At 35.0% G+C, this 18,145-nt stretch overlaps 1 protein-coding gene across 7 annotated transcripts in view; it reads right to left on the minus strand.

The window, feature by feature from the left end:
- Positions 1-2,913: 2,913 nt before the first annotated feature.
- Positions 2,914-18,145, minus strand: part of LOC105344959 (early endosome antigen 1) — a 28,400-nt gene continuing 13,168 nt past the window's right edge. For 4 of the 7 annotated variants that reach the window (XM_066086725.1, XM_034467310.2, XM_034467319.2 and 1 more), the window contains 28 exons: positions 17,735-17,857; positions 16,842-17,048; positions 15,532-15,717; positions 13,950-14,056; positions 13,565-13,716; positions 12,484-12,716; positions 12,106-12,270; positions 11,871-12,020; positions 11,534-11,680; positions 11,250-11,417; positions 11,003-11,149; positions 10,637-10,810; positions 10,281-10,360; positions 10,060-10,171; positions 9,752-9,907; positions 9,096-9,239; positions 8,147-8,297; positions 7,870-8,035; positions 7,623-7,718; positions 7,358-7,481; positions 7,085-7,249; positions 6,710-6,913; positions 6,215-6,394; positions 5,864-5,958; positions 5,619-5,730; positions 5,380-5,495; positions 4,660-5,019; positions 2,914-4,437 (listed from right to left, as the gene is read on the minus strand). In XM_066086725.1, the coding sequence (XP_065942797.1) occupies positions 4,188-4,437; positions 4,660-5,019; positions 5,380-5,495; positions 5,619-5,730; positions 5,864-5,958; positions 6,215-6,394; positions 6,710-6,913; positions 7,085-7,249; positions 7,358-7,481; positions 7,623-7,718; positions 7,870-8,035; positions 8,147-8,297; positions 9,096-9,239; positions 9,752-9,907; positions 10,060-10,171; positions 10,281-10,360; positions 10,637-10,810; positions 11,003-11,149; positions 11,250-11,417; positions 11,534-11,680; positions 11,871-12,020; positions 12,106-12,270; positions 12,484-12,716; positions 13,565-13,716; positions 13,950-14,056; positions 15,532-15,717; positions 16,842-17,048; positions 17,735-17,857 (4,470 nt within the window). In that variant the 3' untranslated portion in view covers positions 2,914-4,187. The remainder of the gene's footprint in view (positions 4,438-4,659; positions 5,020-5,379; positions 5,496-5,618; positions 5,731-5,863; positions 5,959-6,214; positions 6,395-6,709; positions 6,914-7,084; positions 7,250-7,357; positions 7,482-7,622; positions 7,719-7,869; positions 8,036-8,146; positions 8,298-9,095; positions 9,240-9,751; positions 9,908-10,059; positions 10,172-10,280; positions 10,361-10,636; positions 10,811-11,002; positions 11,150-11,249; positions 11,418-11,533; positions 11,681-11,870; positions 12,021-12,105; positions 12,271-12,483; positions 12,717-13,564; positions 13,717-13,949; positions 14,057-15,531; positions 15,718-16,841; positions 17,049-17,734; positions 17,858-18,145) is intronic. The other 3 variants (XM_034467315.2, XM_034467314.2, XM_034467316.2) reach the window with 3 other exon arrangements.

Raw genomic sequence — 18,145 nt, forward strand, 5'->3', positions numbered from 1 at the left:
ATGGTGTGTCTTATGATACAGATGCACCTGACAGGCATGGATGTTGAATCTGAGCCATAGGTTGCAGCTGCTGGAGCAGGTTAAGGTTTTAATTGCTAGTGCTCTCTGATGATGATATCTTAGTTATTACTGGTCTGAACTTCACCAAACTTGCATGGAGATGCGTCTTATGTATACTGATGCACCTGACAGGCTTGAATGCTGAATCTGAGCCATAGGTTTCGGATGCTGGATGAGGTTTACTTTTTTGGGAACAGGTTACATGTTTTATAGATGATATCTTGCATAGTTGATTTAACTATATTATAAATGAAACGCAGAGGTTGCTTCAGATGCAGAGCCTGATCTCCATTATCAAGGATGCTAAAGAAGTCTCCTACCTCACTCAAACCTGCTCGATACATAGATGTGTTTGTTGATAAATGATATAACATGATTCCTATGATATAGTATTGTATGGTATGAAACAATATTGTTTAATATGATACAATATAATATCATATGTAATATTATAAAAAGTTATATGAAACGATATGATATTGTATCAATTTTTTTGATATTTTATGTTATGATATTGTAACATGATATCATAATAGTATTGTATATTATGATACAATATTGTGTAATATTATATTGTATTATTCATTTATTATTTTATCACATGATACTATTACATAAGATATTGCAAAATATAATATTGTATCCTATGATATAATATTTTGTTATACTTTCATGTTAAATACTGAAATCTGATTGGTTAAGACGCAGTTAATAATATTTACTATTACCCTCAGCGTTAGCAACGCACTTGGCAACGGGTAACATTAAAAAAATAGTGCCTGTTTGGGAGGATAACAGTTGAAATTGACACCCCTCGAAAACCATTGTCAACCTCCGCTTCGCGTCGGTTGACAATGGTTTTCTCGGGGTGTCAATTTCAACTGTTACCCTCCCTAACAGGCACTTTTTATATAGTATCATACGATATTGTATTATATGATATTAGTTTCTGTAATTTAGAATTATATCACATGAAATTGTATAATATGATACTGTAATATTATATAATATCGTATCATACGATATTGTATAAAATGATTTGTTATACTTTCATGTTAAATACTGAAATCTGATTGGTTAAGACGCAGTTAATAATATTTACTATTACCCTCAGCGTTAGCAACGCACTTGGCAACGGGTAACATTAAAAAATGTTACATGCGCGAGAATTATGCGCGTACGGTTCGCTGTAGAATTCACGTTTTTCCTATATAAAAGCAGTAAAATTTTCTTAAAATTTTTAAAAAAGACATTCAGTATAACAAAATAAATAGTGCCTGTTTGGGAGGATAACAGTTGAAATTGACACCCCTCGAAAACCATTGTCAACCTCCGCTTCGCGTCGGTTGACAATGGTTTTCTCGGGGTGTCAATTTCAACTGTTACCCTCCCAAACAGGCACTATTTATATAATATTGTCACATCACATGAAATGTATTGTATGATATTGTAAAATATATTATTGTATCATATGATACAATATGTATAATATAATGTTGTATTATATATTTTACTTTATCACATAATATTGTATCATTTGATATGATTCAATGTTGTATCAAATTATATTGTATCATATGATACAATATCATATTATGTTTTGAAAATGATACATTATCATACTACATTATACAATATAATATCATATGTTTCAATGTAATGATGTATTGTGTAATATGATATTGTAATATAATACTATATTGTTTTATATATTATGATATTGTATTATGTGATCAAATACAATAACGTATAACACAATACAATGTCATATCATACGTTACAATATCATATCTCATCATTGTTTATTATGGTATTTTATTGTATTATATGATATATGTTGTAAATATGATAGGATGCAATATTTAATTTTATATTATTGTATTGATTAATATATGAACATATGATTATCATACAATTTTTTAACAGATGATATATGATATTGTGTCAACAAAATCCATGAATATCCAAGATCATAAAGTATGATTTTCATTTAATATGATAAAGGTGGTCTCATAAAGGTGAAGTCTCATAAGGGTGATGTCTCGTCTCGGTGAGCTTTGTAATCTGTGATTACCTATGTTTCATTTTACCTTTTATACGAGGGTTGTCCCAAAATAGCGTAGACAAGTGGCGTTATTCAGTTAATCGAAGACACAGAATGATGAAATTTGTGCCATAAAGGGTTCAAGTAATTTGCATTCAAATAATGTTTTAAAATCATATATTGTTTGATATAAAGTTAGTGAAATAAACGCATGTTAGATCAGAAATTCGATATGCGGCGCAATGTCAAAAACAAAAAGTTAAAAGAACATAGTGAAAACAATCATATTTATGGCATCAGTATTTGTGTTTGTCTACTTGGGATCATGATTGCCAAATAAATTTTATTCTGTTCTTTTAACAAATATTTACATTCTACTGCATTTTTTCATTACATTTTGTGATCTTTTAATGCCTCTAAATGCAACAACTAATCACTGGGTACTCAAAGGTTAAAATGACGAGTTTTGTTATGACGTCAAAAACGTTGAATGCTGTAAACTGCAACGTCACAAGCAAAAATCAAAGTTCACACTTGTGGCCGTTACTGTGGCTCTTCCATTAATATTTACTTACCCTTAGAATAAAATAGGATTTTGCAGACAAGGCAAATGTAAATATAAGCAGTAAATCATGATTTTTTGAAAACGGGCGTTACTCAATTGTATGCACACACCGCTGCAGTTATGAGACTGTATACTTCAAAAAATCATGATTCAATGCTATAAAAAAAGGAATCAATATCCAACCTCATTTAATCGATTAAAAAAAAACTGCCCAGACAAGGGAAAAAAGAAACTCAACCACAGATATTGCAATTAACATTTATTGTGTAAATACAGATTAACAGTGTAAATATATATGTATAAAATGAAATCTTGACAACTAAGGCAAAATTATTGTGAGGATTAAATTGGAAAAAAGATGTTAAAGATATAAATTGAACAGCTATATATACCTGATCTGCCTCAAAAATAGGACTTAAGACACTTGATAGTTAACCAATATATAATTGCAAATGGAAAATTATGTGACTGAAAGATTAACACTGAATCTATTGGCTGGAAGACTGAAATACTAAAGAAATCTCCATTAATTTAATTTTCAATACTGTGATGGATTTAATGGGCAATGGCAAGCAAGTGGAACAATTTTGATTTTCTAATAAACAACAAAAGAACACTTGCTTAAACTAATTAAATATCAATAAGACTTGCCTGATAACGCAGTAAGCCACAGCAGTGGCTAAGAAAATACGTATATTGCAGCCTGAACACAGAGAGAGAAAAAGAGGAACACATTTTGTCGAGTAAAGATCCTTTGTTTGGTACATACAAATTTTATCAAGTTGTGTTGCACAGAGGATGTATCTAACATTAACTTTAATTAACAAGAAAGAAAGTTTTTACAACTAATAAGCAGATCAACCCATTTTTTGGAATCTAGCACTTCTAATATAAATTTTCAGGACGGATGAAAAATCACCATGTTCTATGATATATTTAGGAAATACTGTCTATAATAATAATAATACTAATATTAACTTCTTTTAAAAGATATATTATAATTAGGAATGTGATATATATACTGTACTGTGTTAAAATTAATATCTACACGTACCTTACATGATAAAATAAAATAAAATACCGTATATATTTTGATAAACATTAAATAAATTAAAACTTTTTCTCTCATTAAAAATTCTGACTATCACAGAAAAAAAGGACGGCAGTCATTCTCCACAATCATAAAAAACCACTGACACTACATGTAAACCGATACCCATATATCACTATATGAAGTTGCAACAAAGGAATGCTAGGAAAAGTATTGCACGATCAACTTAAAAAAATAAGCCTCCAATCTATAAAAATTGTTCATTATTAAATTTTCTGTAGTATAAATATCATTTCTTAAAATTGTGCTAGCATAGACACTTACTCCAGTGATCAAATCAAACTTGATGTATTAAAGGAAATATTAAATCCTGATCATGTTTTTTCTGTTTAAAATCCATGATTTGACAAAAGTTTATAGATAAATAATGCCTTGATATTAAAAATATACACTTTATAATCTGTGTACTATTTGCGGGGGGATTTGGCTTGTGACGGATAAGTTGCCATTACAGCTGGAGAAACGCTGTTGAAGGAGAAGTCACTGGCAATGGAGGTGTCCGGGGAACCATCATGGTAGTTGTAGTTTGCATTCCGAGGAGTGGTGATGCTGCGTAGAGTCTCCTCAAAATAACCACCAGCGGCCAGCATGTTCTGGGCCTGAGTCTGTGAGCGAGCTATGATCTCATTGATGGCCTCCATACGAGACTTAGATGATCTAAATTTTTGAGAAAGAAAATTACATTTCTGAACAGGTAGTCAATATTTTAATGCTTGTGATGCAAGTAAAAAATGTTCTCTTAATTTACTGTGCGTACCAGACTTCACTTTCACTCAAAATGATTGTCATTAAGTACTTGTGCCTGCTTTTTTGTGTGTTAAACATGTATCAGACTTCATCTACCAATACACATATAAACAAAATTTTGAGACGACTTACTTGTCGGCCGAGGACTTGTCCCTTCTCTTGGAGGCCATGAACTGTTTCTTCAACCTCTGGCAGTCCTCCTCGAGGGCCTGCAGTGAGGACTTGGTGATGGAGTGGACTGCCCTCTCTGTATTGAGGTCCCCCTCCAGGTCACGCACCTGCTTCTTGTACTTCTTGATCAGCTTGAGATCCTGTTCCCGCTGGTTTTCTCGCTCCTTGGATCCCTCAAAGTGCTGCTGGATCTTGAGGCTCATGTCCTGAATGACCTTTGACATGTCCTGCCACATTGACTTGTCGGCGTCGGTTGCCTCCTCAGCTATTTTGCTCAGGAAGTTCTTCATTCTGTTAACCTCATCCTCCTGCTCCTGGTATCTACAGAAAATAAAGCAAGTCTGAGACTGATAACCAATTCTTTCGAATTCTTGTATGTTTTACTGTTACATGTACTATCTAATTATGTATATGAAATGAATAGCATGATATTAGTCACCAGTATATCAGTGTACTGTAAATTCCTAATTAAAAGCGAGGAATTAATATCCGTGTAAAATAGCGAGAAGCAGATCTCGCAGATTTTAAAATCTCACTTTTATTTTTTGGACGCATGTAAACTGTAAAAATTATGATAAAACATCGGCATTCGCAATTTATTATTCTTGCGATTTGATGAAAAAGAGTTGAATAGCGAAATTAAGTACTTGTGTAGGATAAGGAATCAACAGTATCTTGTACCTGGAAGCCAGTTTAGACTGGATCTCTTCCTCAACTTTCAAGTTATCCTCCATTTTCTTTAGCTTTGATGACCTCTCTCTTATCTGCTCCTCTAAATTCAGAATATTTTCCTGAATCTGTAAAAAATAAAATATCATAACAATGATTCATTTAGTCTTTGGAGATAATCATCCTATTGAATGGACAAATACAGGACTATGTATAAAATTAATGCATACAGGGTAAAATGTTTCTCTAACCTTAAGAATTTCCTTGTTTTTAGACTGGATTGTTTCCCTTGCCTTCTCAAGATCAAATGTTAACTGCTGATTCTGTTTTAATAGCTGCTCTTTTTCCATCTCTACCAAGTCTCTGTAAAATATAACCCTGACACCTTAACAACAAGATTGTTCAATAGCCATACTGTATCAGATTGTTTTAAACAAACCAAATCTACATCATCAGCTAACAGACAGAGTGACTTGTCTGGTACATTTTTACTTACAGCTGTTGTTTGAACTCCTGGGCGGACTTCTTAAGTTTCCCACCAAGTTGTTGCTTTTGGCCATCAATGATCTGTCTTAACTTTCCAATCTCACTCTGGAAGGAAAGATTATTTATATAACTACACACAATGAACTCTCTGATTCCCCAATGAGAAAACACCTCCCTACCTGACTTCTCTCTCATTGATTCCCTACCTTAATTCTCTGATCCCTCTTTGATTTGACATCACCAAACCTGATTTCTCTGGTCCTTTCTTGATTCAACACCTCCCTACCCGATTATAATGACTCCCCCTTCATGACTTCCCCCCCCCCCACCCCCCCCCCATCTGCCTCTGGTGACCACTGACCTGTAGAACGTCCACCTGTTCCTGCTTGGCCCTCACTGCGGACTGCTGGGTGGCTGACACTGCCTCTAGCTCCTGAATCCTCTCCTCCAGTTCCAGACAACGGTCCCTCTCCGCCCTCAGCTCCTTCTCTACCTTGACTAGGTTAGTCTGACACTGGTTCAGTTTGTCCTCCGTAAGAAACTGTCAGAGGGGAAATAGAGATTGAACAGATTTATTGTAAACAGAAATTTATTAAATCTGAAAGCCCTTGTTGGTTAGGAGTAATTGCTCTGTTATATACTGAGTTTAAAATCTGCACTAAAATTAGAGTGTTGTCCGAGTCCTTAACTTTACTCTATTAATATGAATGTAATGAAAACTTAATCGCATATTCATTGCCACCAACCACATTAGTGACTTCCTAAATGCATGTGATGTCGTTAATATGAGACAGGTTACACTACTCTATAAATAATGAACCAAGTAGACACAAATAAAAAGTCAATATAACCCTACCCTCTCCCTGCGGCTGTCATTCAGCTGACTCTGCAGGGTCTCCGATTTCTTCTCAGCGACTCGGAAGCAGGTGCTCTCCTCCTCGAGCTTGGACTTCTTCTCCTCCAGGGAGTGCTCCAGCATCCGATTGGTCATCTGGTATTTGTCGCGCGCCTCCACAGCTGATGCCAGACTGGTCTCCACAGCCTTTAGCCTGGCCTGAGTCTGAACAAAGAATGGAACAATGATTTATAAAATACATGTCTTAATTTTGTACAATCTGATCTGATCATTACTGATAAGGCTTTAAACTATGATAAAAATTTCATTCATTTTTAGGGAAAATTTATTACCTATGAGTTACTACAGAAATTTTTTTTTTCCGTCTTCTCTTACCTGAGACAGATTTTCTTTGAGGTAGGCTTTCTCGCCCTCATGGTGCGACTCGGTGTCTGATAAAGTTTTCTTCAAGTGCTGTATTTCCCGTGAGGAGGACTCTTTCTCTTCCTTGAGTTGGTCTGTCAGCCTGGTTTTCTCCACCTGGAGTTTAGCCTGGATTTCCTGTCAACACAACATGAATTTTTCATCATACTCATTAAAGATAGTGTTTTTAATAAACTGTTGATACATGTGTTACCATGTGACCAGGATGTATACTTTTTACTTTACCTGCATTCTGTGTATTGTGCTTTGGTGGGACTCTATCTCTCTCTGGTGATTCTGCAGCAGCTGTTTGACAGAGCTACAGTCAAACTCCAACATCTCCACCTGGTTCTCCAATTCATGTTTCTTCCTAGATGGTACAGAGAGAATCAGAACATTAAACTATTTCTTACATGCACTGATGCAATCTACATGTACAAACATGCTTTATATGTTGTATGTGCTGTGATTTTATAAATATCTAATTTTATCTATATTTTGTATGTCTTACTTTGAAGCTTCCTCAAGTTCATGTAATGCTCGTCCAAATGTAACCAGCTGAGCATCCTTCTGTTTTATTTCTTCATTTAAGAAATTAATCTTCTCCCTTCACAAAAAAATCATGTACTTCAATTAAGTTTTTACCTTAATTATAATATATTATTCCAACACTCCCTACTATTAAAATATACAGGGTCTTTGTTTAGATCTCTCTGTTGAGCTGGCTTTTTCAAGGCTGATTTGAGGCAGCGACTTACTTGGCTTTGTCAAGGTCACTCTCTGCAGAAGTGCGTTCCTGTTCCAGATTCAGCTTTTGCTGAGAAAACTCCTGTTTCATGGTATCCAAAGACTTGTTATACTTTTGCTGGAGCATCTCAATTTTCTCATCTTTTTCAGCAAGTCTTCTACACATGCTGTCATATTCTGAAATATTCCAATCAAACCTTTAAAAATTCTCATAAAGAAGCAAGAAGTCATTTTTCAGCTGTGAGTCATTTTTCAGCTGTGTGTAAAACTTTTGGAGCCATTCTTTACCTTGGTAGAATGCTCCCTTGTCTTGCTTCAGACTATCAATGGTTTCATCACGAGCTGAAAGTTGTGCTTTGGCTGTTTCAAACTCCATGGTGATGGTCTGAAGCTGTTCTTTTAGTTCTGCACACTCCCTCTGGTATTTCTGCACATCAGCCTGCAATTATATCATAATGATAAAAGTTGTAATACAAACTGCAAATCATTATGATAAAAACTGTAGTGCAAACTACAAATCCAAATTCTAGTACATACAACAATATAAATAGCTGTGCAAAGAAATATATTTCTTAAACTTGTGTCATGTTAGATCGATATTGAGATACTATTTTTAATGAAGCATATTCATATTTCAAAACCATAAGAATAAAACTTAAGACTCTATTGAAGTTTGTTTCAAGTATTTTCATCATTACTAAGTGCCAGAATAAGTTAAACTTTGGAGGAGCCTACTTTTTTTATTCAGTCTTTTTTCCACTATTACTGTAACAACAGGATATAAATAAACAAATTAAGTGCACATTTTAAAGGAATTTTACCATGTAAGATTTGCATGTAATTATAGTCTATAAAAAATTATATTTAATCTAGTCTGCATGATACCACAGACAAACTGTTAATGAATTAATGCTATGGGTCAAACAGTTGCTTCATTATTAAACTTTCCGTCTAGTTTAGATACAGCTATTTCTTAACCAATTAATGTGCAATACAAGCCCCAGTGCACAATAATATCTTGTCAAAAAGTTGTTTCAGAGAAATCTATTTTGACATCTCATTGCTGCTCAAAAATAAATCAAGCTTCATAAAACACAAACATGCTATTAAAATAAAAAACAGTATTAAAGTGAATAATGTGCATAATTATGTCTCCACTCAGTGCACGTTTGGTGTAATAAGGATTTAGGAATCAAGGCTAGACTAGAGGCACACAACACACAGGACTGAGACCAACTTGGAGCTGTGCTGTGGCCTGCTTCTCCACGTTCAGACTATTGAGGACTTTCTCGTGTTCTGACGATAATAAATCGAGCCTCTGATTGGTCAATCTCACTTCCTCCTTGTCAGTTCTGGAGGAAAATTTCTTTTCCTCTTTTAACTGAAATCCCAATATTGACACATTCACAACCTTGTTTACATCATAATATATCAATGTACCTTACCCCAACCTTTGAGATTTGAGAATACATTCACTGAAAGGCCTTGACCAGTGATAAAAACATATTAATGTGTATATGGTAGCTTCGGTTGATGAAATACATAATGTACATCTTTGTATATGTATCTAAATGAGTCAGTGGATAAATTTATCTAGCTATAAAAATCTAAAATGGACAGAATGAACGCATATCATATTGCTTTCATTTGAATGCTAATGACATCACACTTTTAAATGCACTTTTACAATTATACATTTTAATGCATGAAATCATTATGAATAATCTCATACATTACATTATTACATACATGATTATGCATATCAGTATGTAAAATATAAATGTATGTAATGAGTCTGCAATTTATTACTGTGACCTGTATGTGTAACATATATTGTCAATTTCTGATTTAGCAATGAAATTATAGTCTGTTCAGCACCCCTTGGGAATTTACCTTGTGTATGACCTCTGACACATCCTTTCTGTACTTCTCATTGTGTGACCTCTCCAGTGCCTTCTCCCTCTCATCTGTCTCCCTCTGGTGCTGAATCTTAACCCGCTCCCGGGACAATGTCTGGTTCACTCCTTTCAAAGAACTAGCCTCTGTTATCTAAAACAGTACATAAAGGGTTTTTTCTGTAAATTTAATCCCATCACTGATCAAAGGACACTGACTCACTTAGATTATGACTGATGTATGTACATGTATAGACTATTATTTTCAGCTAATAAATAGCAGGCTAAGAATAACAGAATGATTACCTTGTGGGCTAGTTCACCAGTCAGTCGCGCAATATCTTCACGATTACACTGGTTCTCGCTGTGTAGTAGCTCTATACGTCGCTGTAGGAATTCTGTCTCCATGCTTTGCCGACTAAGAAAGAAAAATTAATACCAAACATACAGCAAAGGAATACTTTTCACATATTAACATTCAAAACATCCTGGAAAGAGAACAGCTGAAGTATTTTATTTATTCTTACGTCAACTTGTCTTGCAACATTTCCATTTCTCCAGTCTTGGCATCTAGAAGTGTCCTTAAGGAGTCTAGTTCAGCAGCCATCTGTCAACGAATTTGTATTCAAAGTTATTCAAATCTGTCTACAAATACTAGTTAAGCTGCATCACTTTACATTTAAACAAAAGAGCACTGGTGAAAAAAGGACCAAGTATTGCTTTCATTAACTATTCTGCCAAAGTTTTAGTGTCTCTATTGATGAGATATACTATGAATACTGTATATAAATCAGTGGAACCCCTAACAGAAAATCAGAACAATGAGTAGTTCCATCCTTCACTTTTTTACACTTGTTTCAATGGATCTACATGTGTCACTGACCTTTCTGAACTCGGGCGGAATGTCGCCGTAGTGGGTCTGGAAGTTGTTGTGCTGGCGCTGGCTGTCCGTCTCAAACTTTAGCACCATCTCCTGTACCTTGTTCTCCAGCTTCACCAGGTCCTCCTCACTCTGGGTCTTCTCCTGAATCAGAGCATCATGCTCCTCTGCTATTTCCTGTTCAAACCAAGAAATGATTGGATGTTTTTATTACTGTTGTTTACACATTATTTCTATCATTAAGATGTCGTCTACAAGAATCATTTGACAAGATTATTGATGTCTTCACAATACATGGATTTCTTCAGAAGAATTTACTAAATGTGGTAAATGACTGTCAACAAAGACTTTTATTCCCTTTAATCTTACCTCCAAGTGCTGCTCTAGTTCCCCCTTCTGTGCTGACATGTGGAGAAGCTTGGCTTGTTCTGAGCTAATCTCCTGCTGCAGCTTCTGAGATTCCGACTGGGTGTCAATCATATTCTGTGTCAGCTCCTCATTTGACTTGGAATTTTCCTATACATTAATAATACAGCATGAAAGCATTTCCATTAATAACTCCCAGACATTAGAGAATTCAAAACACTAACACTAGTATAAAAAGCTGAGTACTGACTATGAGTTGTTCCTGTAGCCTGTCTTGCTCCTCCTCCAGTTGTTTGATCCGGAGCTCCAGGTCAGAACTCTCTCTGGGCTCTGAGTGAACACTGGTTCTAGACATCTCCTCCTGAAGAATCTCACATCGACTTTTCTCGCGGTTGACTTCTGCCTGCAGAGTCTTGTTCTACAATAAGTAACAAGCAATTACCTGTAATACAGTCAAGTAATATACAGTCATGTACAATTAGATACCTAACAATCTTTTTGATTCATACTGATAAGTATCTAGCCCCTACAAACCTGTGCTTGGACCAGATTGAGTTCTTGAGACATAGATTCCAGTGTGTCCTTCAGCGAGTTGTAATGAGATTGTGAGTCTGACTCACTTCCTCCTACAGTGTCCAGAATGGAGTTCTTCTGCTCCAACTGATCCCTCAAACTATCCACCTATATACATGTAATAACCATTAAAACAACAGCACTAATCTATCTAACTTTCTTTGTAAGATTAAATTACAATTTTAGACGTTTTGATTCCACAATTGACTGATGTGTCCACTTATCTTAGTGTCAATTTTATATGAGACACCCTCGGCAAGTAAAGATGTCTGTATACTGGTGATAATGTGAGTCCTACCTGAGCCTGTAGGTTTGCGATCTGAGCCTGCTCACTGTACATGGCATGCCGAGTTTGCTGTAACTCACTCTCAAGGCTCTGTAAATCCCGATTTGACCGACTTAGCTGAACCTCCTTCTGCTGTAGTTCCTCATGTAATGACTGCACATACTACAAACATCAGTTGTTAATTCAATCTCCCACTCTGTAACTTTCTAACATTTCTTTATCATTTGAATCTGTCATCTATGCATACCTTGTTATCTGCCAAGTCTCCAGCTTTACCCTCTTTCTGACGCGATTTTAACACATTTATCTCCCGCTGACAGTTTGCAACATTAGTATCACTTCGCTTCTTCTCATCAGTCAAATAGCCATTCTTCTCTCTGAGAATCCTTATTTCTGTCAGATGGTTTTGGTTCTGTAACAAAAATATATGCATTGCACTATCTACATTGTGTTGCTATATATAAACAACAAACACCGACTGATGAAGACCGGTAACACTGTCAAATATTTTTAAACAGTGTTTCAAAGTGTTTTTTCATTACACTATCTATATGAAATTAAAGGGTATTCCATTTAGGTTACATAAGTCAGTTTTGTACATGTATCTTCGAGTTTGACCTCTCACCTCTGCTAGGAGTTGGTCAATCCTGTCCTGTTTCCGTTGGACAGTGTCTGTGTCGTCAAGGCGACGGTTGGCAAGGTCAGCCTCTGACTGGGCCTCCTCCAGGGCTTTCTCCCTCCCCTCCAGCTGTACCCTCAGGGTGTGCACCTCCCCCTCCAGAACCTGGTTCCTGGTCTGCAGGCGGTGCAGCTGGTTCTCTAGATTCTTTATCTCTAAGTGAAGGGCGTCTGTGTTGTCTACAAGTGGAAACAGTTGCTGCCCTCAGTTATATCTATTGTTAACATTTACATAGTGAAAGAATGGGAAAATCTTCCCAAATGTACATGCAAAATATATCAAAGATTACTTAGAGCCAATTCCCTATAAAGGTAGTTAGTACATGTACACATATTTTTCTTAGCTCTTACAGTATTCAATGAGTAAAATAAATTTATTGTGAAGCCCCTTTCACAATTGGCGCACAAACTTTTTGTGATCGGAATTTTTTAGATTCGCACTAGCTCTCTCATACGTTGAACGAGCTCTCGCATATGTTGCATGAGCTCTCGCATTCGTTGCATACATTTTTGTGCATATATACACCCTTTGACTTGCATGAGCATTCGTACCATGGAACTAATGATCGCACGTCCAATCACATTGGCGCATGTTCAATCGTCCGATCACCTGGTCTCTCGCGCGATCCTATCGCATTATCTTTCAACAGTCGCTTTCTTTGTACAACAGTCGCATATAGACGCAAGATATATTGTAAGATTTAATGCGTTTACATCGCACAGCGCTCACTTAGATCATGCGAATTTTGTACAAATAATTTTTTCAAATGCGATTATTTTGGCAACAGTTTACGATTCATATCTAATTTTTTGGTCGCATGAATATTTTGTCGCTTCTGCTCGTGCACCAATTGCGAAAGGGGCTTGAAACACTTGCACATATCTTATAACAGGTACAATATAAAATCCCCGTCACGAAAAAAGTACTAATTAAAAAAAATTATTTTTGAATGAGTCTACCAATCTTATCTTTTATCTAGTTGACCATTCATTCACTCTACAAATTAGCTTTAAAACAATGAACTTACTGTTCTGTGCATTTGAGTTTTTGGTGCTTACACTACTTCCTACACCAGCCTTGAGGATTTCATTTTCCCCTCGGAGGGCCTCTAGCAAGTCCTCTGTTGTCTTCAAACGGGCAAAAGAATCATGTCTCTCTTTGACTAGTGTATTTAGTTGTCTGAAATTAAATAATACATATCTACATTTGTTTCTCACTTGTAAACACAGTAATAATAATGACAAATCTCAAACAACCTATATATACAATGAATATGATAGTACCGGTACACGCATGATCATTCACAACAGCTGCACATGTATTTTTAATCATATATCATTAAAATTCACTCAAAATTGACCATTCTTTTTTAGAACAAAAAAGAAGGCATGGTTATGACTGTATAAACACACTCTCTGTAGGTTGTTTCAAATGTAGCGAGCTGGGATTGGGAGTCACGAAGCTTCTCCTCTGTCTGCTGTAGCTTGGTCTCATACTGACTTTTCAGGTCCCTCAGTTGCTGTTGATAAAAGGATAAAATCAAAGCTTCAAGGCTTGTTCTTCAGCAAACTCACATCATTAATGAAACTTACTGATCTATAATTCATCACTTATTTTCACTATGATAGTTTTAAATATAGTTTCCTTGAATTATTTTACAAGAAAAAAGCCATTTACATTATTCGATTAACATGGCAAGGGATTATAATCTCAGATTAATTTCATTAATACATGCTTTACACATATTTAAGATTAGCCTACTGTTTTTACATAAATTTCATGGATGATCATAATTGAATGGAAATTGAGAAAACTAATTCATGAAATTCGTAAGCAACTAGTACATAGGAAATACATGAGTAATTCTTTAATCAAATACTTTGAAATTTAAATATGTATGCTTCTGAGTTGGTTCATTGACAAATACTGCCATGAATATTCCATAAACCTTCTCTTTTTGACCTCACCATTGATGATCGGTAAATTTTTACCTGTAAGATCTGTTTCAGAATACAGATAAACATGTAATGAAGTAATTATTTTCAAACAGATGTAAAAAGATAACCAGTATGGCATATTAGAATTCACAAATCTACAACACATAGTGCAAAGCAGAGTAGATAAAAGCTAGGCTACTACAGCATACAATGATATGATGCAAAGACAAAATAATTCACATGATAAAGCTACATGTATGAAGCTCATGCACAATCTAAAGTTATCACACACACAATATACAAAAGAAAACAAGCAGCAAGGATAAAGAGCTGTAAGTACTTCTACATGGACAGTGGTTTCATAAATATAAGTGGACATCAACGCTTGTGGATTTAGTAAGACTGAAAGTTTCATGGAGACGTAAATTCATAGATAAAGGCCCTTGTAATAATACATGTAGTCATAGATCTTACTTCAAAGAGAACTTAATTTAATCAATTGACTTAACTATATACATGTACAAGAAAATTGATGTTCAGTGAATATTGATGAAACCAAAGAGTCCCCCAGCACCATCATAACAAACTGTCAGATACTTGACATGCAGGGTGGGGACACAACTGTGAGGGGTTAAGTCTTATTCTGTAGAAGGAAATATTTACTCTCAGAAATGGTACGATTAAAAATACAATTCACAAATAAAAAGTTTTTGAAATAAATTCCGATTTCATTAATAATACAAAAGACTACACATTTCCAACATATTTGAATCACTTAAAACAAAACTTTTTTTTACAATTATCAGGGTTTAAAAAATAAATACGCAATTTGATATAGAGGAAAGTTAACAGAGGGTAATCAAATTCTTTTGGCTTTATTTAAAAAATTAAATTAAGGTTCAATTTTTAATGCAGCTTATAAAAGCACTTTAACAGAGAAAAAAAGAGTTTTCTTGTTACCAGGTTTGAGTAGATAGATGTTAGAGACAAGGTGTTGGTAATTAGAAAACAGATTTAGCAGAGTATAGAAGTCCAATTTGTGTATAAATGATTTCACCTTCAGCCCAGCAGAAAAATCATTGTCTGGGAGATTTAAATCCTGGAGAATGTATTGTAAATGACGTAATTGCTGATAAGTTGTTTCCCTTGAGCTCCAAAGGTGACATATAACCTCTTTCTCTTGACCAATGGTAAGACCAGACTGTTGTTCTACTTGTCCCATGACATATTTATAATCTGGAGTCTAATTATCGTGTAAAGAAAAATAACAAATTACACCCAAAATGCAAAGAGTGATTGCATTTGAAGTAATTTCTATACAGTATATACTTATCAAGATATCAAGAAACCATGCATGTCACACTACATTTAAATATTTCTTTAAACTAAATTAAAATTAATATGCATCATATGCATTCACATAAAGTCATATTCAAGGACAGGAAAAACCATACTGGCACTGTACCAGTTATTGGCTATAATTTTACGTTTTCTTTTCGTGTTGCCTTATTTTTTGATATATTTGAATAAAACTTGGAATACTTTAAATGGTGAACTCCTTATTTATCCATCGGTTAGATTATATCATCATTTAGAACCCCCAAAATATTGTTTTTGTGCTTTTTAGCATGCTCCGAATTTGCAGAGTTTTTACAATTCACTGTAGCAATTATCGGCTTCGTCATAATAACATAGTAAAATCCCTGTACATGTTGATTTTATCTTCTGCAAAGTGTAAACTGAACAATGTCTCTTGCAGGGTCAGCCTCTAGGTTATTATACATACACAAAACTCATAAAATTATTCGTTTACCATCATCGGTAATACACAAAATCGTACGCTATTCAATACCGGTACATAATTGTGCAATCAGGTGTTCAACTGCGCCATGAATCTCTTGGAATTTAGTGAATTCCTTTTGTTTATAAATGTTATTTGTATTGATATTATTTGTCAAATCAAAGAAGGGATATAATAACGTATCACTAAGGGGTCATATTCTATCTTTAACTTATTACGTCACTTCCCCACAGCCGAAAGTGCAAAGATGTAAATCAGCGGTAAACAATGATTGTTAAAGCTCATGTTTAAAACATATTCAAGAAAGTTTTCCAGCATACTTCTTTTCTTTATTTGAAACAGATGTCTGAATTAAAAAAATCTCCAATAGGATAGTCACGTGAGCTGAGTATAAACCTGAACCCTCAGTTTAGCCGATAACTGGTACAGTACCAGTACTGCTTTTACATTTGTAAGTCAGAAATTAAGTCAGATTTTACATAACTGTAAAAATACAACATTTAGTTACAACATAAATAAGCTCTGCAGCCATTCACCAATGCACAGATTCTAACAAACTAAGGCACCTTTTTGTTTTCGTGCCTCTGGTTGCTGTGTATACTGTACGGAATATCATACTCCTCAGACTTAGCTGAGGTCAAGGTAGTTTCATCAAACGGAAGAGCTAATCGCAGTCTTTCCACTTCTTCTCTTGTGTCCTTGACCTTATTGTCAAGGTTACGGTTTTTGTCTTTTTCACGTTGTAGCTGTCTGTTAAGTTCCTTCTCTACAGCCTGCAAACAAAAGACCCACAAATACAAGTTTTACAAGAAAAAGAATAATTTCCTAAAAGCACTAAAAAACATGACTACACTTATATCTAATCAAATACTTTTTTGTATTTTTTTAAAATCCAGACTGGAAGTATTACAGGCGTTTATGTTATACATGTAAGTGTCCAGTGTCTTATAAATGTCCAGAGTATTTAAAGTGTACAAAAGTACCATGAGTGTCCAGTATATTGTAAGTGACTGTGTGCAGAGTATAATAATTATCCAGTATATCATGAGTGCCCAGTGTCATATACTGTGGAATCATTAGATTTCGTGGTGGCTCAAATTTCGTGGAATTCGTGGGTCCCTCTCAACCACAAATCAACATCCTCCACAAATTCATAAAATAGGGTTATAAAATATCACACACCCTTCTGTGGGTATAAGAAAATACACAAAATTTCATTCCCACAAACCTATAAAATTTCAGCAATCCACAAAAATTGGCCCCCACAAATTTTAATGATTCCACCGTTAGTGTCCAGTATATTATAATAATCATTGTCTTATCATATAGGTGTCCAGTATGTTATGAGTCTCCGGTGTATTATCTCTGACCTTTGTCCTATTAATATACAGGTGTCCAGTGTTTAATGAGTGTCCAGAGTCTTATTATATAGATGTCTAGTGTTTTATAGATGTCTGACCTGTAGGCGTGCGTTCTCCGTCAGCAGCTTGTCCTCCACCTCTGACAGGTTGTTGGCGCGGTCCGCCCGCTCCTGGTGAAGGCGCTCCTCCGTGATCTTCAGACGCTTTTCTAGAGACTTGATCTAGTGCACAAAGGTCACAGACAGCAGGAGAAAGAGATGGAAGTAGCATTGAGGGAGACAGAGAGTGCAAAGAAAGGGAGAGAAAATTGATCAAAGGAAGTTTAAAGAAAATGAAGTTCAGAAAATGGTGAGTGCAGAGGTAAAAAAAAACAACACATATGTATTATATAGGCCTTAAATTATCAGAAAAATATTTCCTTTATTCAAAATTTTATTCCAATACAGCAAAATGATAAAAAGCAAAATATCCTTTTGAAAATAAGAAATACAAAGTTTAGTAATAATTTC

The sequence above is a fragment of the Magallana gigas genome, chromosome 6 (assembly GCF_963853765.1).
Source record: "Magallana gigas chromosome 6, xbMagGiga1.1, whole genome shotgun sequence".
In the NCBI taxonomy this organism is placed as follows: domain Eukaryota; kingdom Metazoa; phylum Mollusca; class Bivalvia; order Ostreida; family Ostreidae; genus Magallana; species Magallana gigas.